The sequence below is a fragment of the Triticum dicoccoides genome, chromosome 1B (genome assembly GCF_002162155.2).
Source record: "Triticum dicoccoides isolate Atlit2015 ecotype Zavitan chromosome 1B, WEW_v2.0, whole genome shotgun sequence".
Classification (NCBI taxonomy): Eukaryota; Viridiplantae; Streptophyta; class Magnoliopsida; order Poales; family Poaceae; genus Triticum; species Triticum dicoccoides.
Genome location: NC_041381.1, coordinates 659,912,656 through 659,919,600, shown reverse-complemented (window position 1 = coordinate 659,919,600; position 6,945 = coordinate 659,912,656). Strand labels below are relative to the sequence as shown.

At 49.0% G+C, this 6,945-nt stretch overlaps 1 protein-coding gene across 1 annotated transcript; it reads left to right on the top strand.

Moving 5' to 3' along the window:
* Positions 1-827: 827 nt before the first annotated feature.
* LOC119311538 (probable purine permease 4) lies at positions 828-6,519 on the top strand. The gene is made up of 2 exons (XM_037587174.1): positions 828-850; positions 5,007-6,519. The coding sequence occupies exon 2, from the start codon at positions 5,008-5,010 to the stop codon at positions 6,145-6,147; it is 1,140 nt and encodes a 379-aa protein (XP_037443071.1). The 5' UTR covers positions 828-850; position 5,007; the 3' UTR covers positions 6,148-6,519.
* The last annotated feature ends 426 nt before the right edge of the window (positions 6,520-6,945 follow it).

Sequence of the window (6,945 nt, the reverse complement as noted above, 5' to 3'; positions counted from 1 at the left end):
ATCTCCTTCACGCCCGGGCGCTTCTCCCGCCAAAGCTCCAGCTCCTTCACTTTCCAGGCCCTTAGCCACCTCTTCCTCCCTGCGCTTATTCTCGTCTGCCTTCACAACCGCCAAAACACCTGGCTTTTTCATCCGGCGGCAAGGTCTTCCAGAGAACACGGTCGTACTGACTCCAATACCACTCCTCGGTGGGTGGATCAGACGCGACCAAGTTCCGTGGTGCGTAGGGTTCATCCTCGTCACTGCTTGGTCCGTCATCGTTGTTGCAGAGCGGCGCCTTAAGCTTCTCGTCGACGCATGGGCTCATCAACGGCGCCATTGCACAGATCGAGATCAAGAGAGCGAGGGAGATAGAATGCATAGATGAGAATACTGGTGCACAATACTTGTAGGATCTGGATGGCCACGAGGGGGAGGAAGCGATTGCCTTGGGAGACAAGACGTGGTGGTCGGCAGAGTTCAATGGCTTTGTTTACATTTGCAAACGATTTCTAATAGGAAGTCGTGTGTGAATGCTTATCGCCAACGGTTACTATCATAGAACCGCGTGCGATTTATAACCCGGGCATGCTCTCACCTTCATGCCTTGGGATGCGAAGCAACCTTGACAATCATGTGGGGCCCATTTGTCTTATATTTTTATCTCAAAAAATTGTTAGATTTCCATTTTCTTTGTAAAATAAATGTACTACATATACTCTGATATAAGCCATCAAAACTATGGGGAAGAAAAGCTATGTGATATTTCTGTCCATTCCTTGGACTTGTCATCCACATTTCAAATAGACATCAGGTGTAAGCATCTAACTATAGTAGCAGTGCCTGCGCATAACTTCACCTTCTCCAGTTTATACTTAAACACTAGCGGAGAAGATATTAAGGCAATCGGAGAAAGATGAAGAAATAAAGACAATGAAAAGAACATACTTTCGCTTTGAGATATATGTCTTGAAATCATCTTCCATTGAGCTCTTCTTTAGATGTTTAAAACATGGCGCGCTTAGTTCAAAGAATGTTGGAGTTCTTATGTGATGATGAAAAGAATATGCACCTCAACACTAGATGTTACATGATATGTCACTCCAACAGAAGCCCAAGTCAAGATGGAAATGTGAAGTGTAAACCAGTTATCTAATTATTATTTTTGATAACTGTTGCAATCACACGTGTGGCAGTCAAGTGTTCTTATATTTTAAGAGGTATATGATAGTTAGATTAGATGCAAGGTCGTGTGCAATGTGTGACATATGTTTTGACTATCCGTCTGTTATTCAGGCATGCATATTTAGTTATCATGAGCCTATATACCACATCATGTAATAAATTCGTCATCTCTATCATCTTGCTTAATTATGTCTTCTAATACAAAGTTGATTCATAGATAATTGTGAGCAAAAAAGGGCATAACAAAAGCTATCCATGCATATTATTTCAATATTAAGAGAGCTCTAGAGACTATAGAAAATAAAGAAATGTGTAAACTAATTGAAGTGAACTCTTTGTCGCAATTAGGAGAACAAGCAAGCAGTAACAAACTAATCCTATTTTTTCCTCGGTTTCTTGATAAACGTAAACTCTGAATCCTTTCAAGACCATCAATCATTTATCAAGAAGGGAGCAGAAACAACCCAATGAACCAAACACCCAAGAACCACCATAGAAGCAGTGACCACCATTAGCTCGTGATAAATCAAACACCGAGCGGCAACTTCAGGCAAAGCATCGAGGAAGCCTACCCTGGGAGAACTGAACGAAATTGGAATTCCTCGCCGACAGGTAAATACCACAGCACCACCACCCAAATTGAATAGAAAGCAAGATAAATAGAGGGGAAAGAATGAGACGTACCGTGCTGCCCAAAAGCAAGACGGCGAAGGCAGAAGACAAGCATCCTAAGCAGAGACGAAGCCCCCTTCCCCCTAACCACACATCCCCAATCAAACCAGCAACAGAGGCACAATGGAGAAGATGGGCCTCCCACGAGGGCTCCACCAAAATATCAAAACCCCTCCAATTACACCACTCGCAGGGACACCGGGGGCAGCCAACAGTGGCGAGGAACGAGCGGACGGAGACACTCCAGCAACACGGGGGCTCGGCTTCTCGCACCGGCCGACCCTGTTGAACCGCAAGCACAACGAGAACGCAGCAAATGCAAGCTCCCAGTGAGGGCGGCCAAAACATTCCCTAGCCCATGCTCTTCCCTGTATCTCACGCCCAATAATCCTAGACACACGGACCTACTATGAGCTTTTACGGATTTTCCTCAACTAATTTCACACCCCCCATCTTGACTAGAAAGACCTCGTCCTCACCAAAATCCTATGCCCACCCCCTCAGTGCTGACCAAAGGGACTACCCAACGCGTGACGTGGTCAAAATAACCGGCCAAATCTATGTTATCAATTGATTATTAGCTCTCCTCCAACCCCCAGGGAGCTTATTGAAGTAAGGGATACTTCAACTACTAGGCATCTAAGGGCTTGTTTGGTTGTTAGTGATGTTAAAACTTGGGCAATAAACCCCCGACGGGGGATTTCCCTGCTCAGATCGGATCCTTGGGAAAAACTTTGTTGCTGTTTGGAGACCAAGGAAAAAGGGAGGAGAAATACTATAGAAACACTCGTTGCAAGATCCGCCCGCGGAGGGAAGAGAAAGCCATCGTTGTGGAACAGTTGGCGAAGAAAGTGGGGTCGCTAGCGAAGGAGATCGAGGAGCGCCGCACCGTTGCCTCGAGGGTTTTTTGCCCGAATCCTACATGCATGGGTTGTTTCCCCGTGGAAACGACGCGAAAGGGGGAAGGAAACCCGTGGCGGACCAGCGACCAAATGCGTCGTGGGCTTTCCCCGGGCTGACTTGCCCTGTGGGATTACGCGCCCTTCGACGGGGTTCCGGGGGGGGGGGGGATCCTGCGTAACCAAATGAGGCCTAAGGGTGGAAAGGTGGAGATGTATTGTGTGTGTTCCGTGGAGCACATGAAACTATCTATCACTTACTCTTTATGTGTCATGTTGCGAGATATGCGTTGAATATAGCTTTGTGGCACACATATTTTTTTCGAGGATGATTCTGAAAGTTTAGGAATTGCTGGAATGTCGATGACCACAACGTGTGTTCTGTTTTCTGCAAGCGTGTTTCCTTCTTTTAAGTTTCAGTCCTTTACTTTCCTTCTTGTAAGAATCTTTGATAGTTCCCCGCCAAAAAAAAAGAATCTTCAATAGAAATGGTGGGATGAGCCTTGCTAAAAATATGTGTCCGTATGCCCGCAATGGAGTAGACGCGTCGATTAGTACCACAAAAAGATACAAGTAACGTACTGGCCAAAAGCGAAGCCCATATCTCTGCTACTGTTAACCTATACTTTATTTTTGTGGGAGCATATACTTGGTTGGATCGATCGTTGTTGTCACTTGTAGCTACTCCCTCCGTTCGAATTTAGATGACTTGCATTTGTCCACATTGGGATGCATCTATACTTGTATAGTGTCTAGGTACATCCGTTTCTAGACAAATGAAAGACATCTAATTTGGAACGGAGGGAGTACCTAGGAGTATATATGTACAGCTAGCTGGACACATGCTATGTCCACATGGTTATGGGTAGGTACATCGTACATGCCATATATGAGTTGCTCTACTTGCCACGACAAGTGTGGGCTGCCCCGCCACTTCCCTCGACAAGTGTCGACCGAGTACGAACCCACATGTACGTGCGTACACACAACTGGTGATGATGCACGCACGCTCCCTAGGCATGCGGCTCCCCACTTAAGACGACGCGTACAAAGCTGGTGATGTCAACACAGTCAAGTGAAGTACACGTAGTGGTAAGTGCATCCATCCGATGATCCGGCTCGACGTACGTAAGCGCGCACCGCCCTCCTTATCGTCGGCATGTCTGCCTCCCGTCTCCTTCCCAACGAACCCAGCAGGGTCAAACAAATATGGTAAGTGTTAATCAGCACCGCCGATCTGATTTTAATTGTGCACCAACTGATGCATGCACCGTTTTCAGTTGCCTATCCGACTTTGGAAGCTGTGGCGTATTCCCCTTGCGGCTTGTGACGTGCACTTCTTCATCCTACAGTTTGCAAATCTGTGTTCGTTTCCTTTCATTATGCAATAACTTGTAAAGAAAAATAGACAACTGTTAAGAACACGATGACAACGCTCCTCCCTTGATTCCAGTTGCCCCCTGGCCTTTGGGTTTCTTGCCATTTCTTACCCACAAGCATAGTTCCAAATCAACCTTTATTGATGCAAGAATGTAGCGTCTATCTGCATCCGCAAATACAAACGTAAAGCACGTGACATATATATGGCCATATATGATAGACAATAGTAATGAACAAGTCTCTTCAGTTGAACACTTCATTTCCTTTCCTTTCCTTTTGTTTGGTTGCACTTTTGTGTGCCAAGATATACACACACATGATTGAGCTAGGATATGATCAGTACCATCAAAGTCATCACGAAATGCATGTATTTACTTGGTATTTTCGTCAAGCGTATGACAGTTTGAGATCTACTCCCTCCGTTCCGATTTACTCGTCGTGGTTTTAGTTCAAAATGAACTAAAACCACGACGAGTAAATCGGAACGGAGGGAGTAGATCTCAAACATACATTATATTTTGAAACGGAGGGGTATTATATGTATCCACTCTCAGAGATATGCTTGGATTCATAATGAATGCACGAATACATCCGTATCCTACATGTAATCGAGCGCATTGCCGCGTTTATTATTTCCATCCAATCCTTAGTCATGGCTTAGCAAGGAAACTTTGTATTTTTCTGCTAATCATTAATTTTCCAGCTTTGCTGTGATCAAATACACTGGCTGGCCTTTTCTCACGTCCAGCCATTCGGAAAAACCTTCCATAAATCCTCCTTTACTCTACGCAATCTCTAGCTAGCTGGCCCTTTTCTCTCCTTGCCAATATAAACGTGCCCCCGTCGCCAATTCACCATTACATCCATCGTTCCCTACTACTCATCGACCACGATGGCGCGTGCGGCAATGGCTATCTCCTCCGGCGCGGCGGGCCCGGGCGCGGTGGCGCCGCGCCGCCGCAGGTCGACGGTGCTCCTGATGGCCAACTACGCGGCGCTGCTGGTCGGGTCGGTGGCGTCGAGCCTGCTGTCCCGGTTCTACTTCGACCACGGCGGCAAGAACAAGTGGGTGGTCACGCTGGTGCAGTCGGCGGGGTTCCCGACGCTGGTGGTCGCCGTGTTCCTCGCCGGCCGCCCCCGCCCCGCCTCCGCGCCGCGGCCGTTCATGTGGTTCTCGCGCCGGTTCCTGGCCGTGTGCCTGGCCATCGGCGCGCTCATGGGCGTCAGCAACCTGCTCTTCGCCTACAGCACGTCGCTCCTGCCGGTGTCCACTTCGTCGCTGCTGCTGTCCATGCAGCTCGCCTTCACGCTCGTCCTCGCCGTCGTCATCGTCCGCCACCCGCTCACCTTCAACAACCTCAACGCCGTCGTGCTCATGACGCTCTGCTCCGTGCTCCTCGCGCTCCGGTCTGGGGACGCCGGCGAGAGCCCGAACCGGAGGGGGTACATCATCGGCTACGTCGTCACGCTTTGCGCGGCGGGGCTCTTCTCGGCGTACCTCCCCGTCATGGAGCTTGTGTACCGGGAGGCGGTCTCCGGCGGGTTCATCCTCGCGGTGGAGGTGCAGGCGGTGATGCAGGCCATGGCTTCCGTGGAGGCAGCGGTCGGGCTGGCGGTTTCGCGCGGCTTCAGCGACGACGTGGCCCACTGGAAGGGGTCGCACGCCGTGTACTGGGTCGTGGTGGCGACGCTGGTGGTGACGTGGCAGGCGTGCTTCATGGGCACCGCCGGCGTGATCTACCTGACGTCGTCGCTGCACAGCGGCGTGTGCATGGCGGCGGTGCTCACGGCCAACGTGATCGGCGGCGTCCTGGTGTTCGGCGACCCGTTCGGCCCCGAGAAGGCCGTCGCTACCGCGCTCTGCGTCTGGGGCCTCTCCTCGTACCTCTACGGCGAGTACACCAAGAGCAAGAAGAAAGCCGCCGGTGGTCAGGACGACGGCACTACCCTCCCCAGCGCCGGCGACGACGGCGAGAGCGTGCACAAGAGCCTCACGGCCGCCGCCTCCGGCGAGACCGTCCAAACCGTTTGAGCAAAACGAGGCAGTGCCGGCCACAGGGGGTACGCACGAATCATGTGACCGATAGCAATGGATGCTGAAAATTTCTTGGTGCGTAGTACCCCGAGAAAGCAAAGTGGCAGCATAGATGATGCATTAGGTGTAGACGTGTCATGTTGCATCTATTAGGCAATGTGCTATATTTACAGCTCACAAAAGGACAAGAATGGATGCTTGTTTGGTGGCTCGGCCTTGTGAGTTTCTCTTCAGGGTTATTCGCAAACAAAAAAAGGTTCTCTTCAGGGTTTTGCAGAGCATGGATGCACGGGCGTGCCAAAAACTTGCACATTAATGTACTACCATCAAGGCATCAACAGGGACATGCCTTCTTGGTCAAGTACTTCAGGGTACGTTTGCAAGCCAAAGTATTTTTGTGGTTTTTTAGAAATACTGTGATTTCTGAAAAAACTTTGGTATTCAAAACTTTGAGTTGTTTGGATGAAGAAAATACTGCAGTTTAACAAACCGTGGTATCTCTAAAACTTGGTATTTTTGTTGTATATAAAAAAAGAGGCCCTGGCCTCTTTTATTAAAACCGAGAAAGCGTCCCTTGTGTCCAACTTCTGGCCATCAACGTCTGTGATGCATAAATCGATAGCTATCCCATCGATACGGACGTACACGTACACGGGCTGCAAACGTCGAGCTGCAGTGCATGTGTTAACTACCTCGGACTTTGATTGATTACAAGAGATAACTCTACTACATATCCTAGCATCTAGAAGAACATGCTCGTGCAAGGCTATTAGTACAAGTTGATCCCTGGCTGTA

Excerpts from the sequence above, each read along its gene's own strand:
- LOC119311538 (XM_037587174.1), top strand. The coding sequence starts at position 5,008 with ATGGCGCGTGCGGCAATGGCTATCTCCTCCGGCGCGGCGGGCCCGGGC.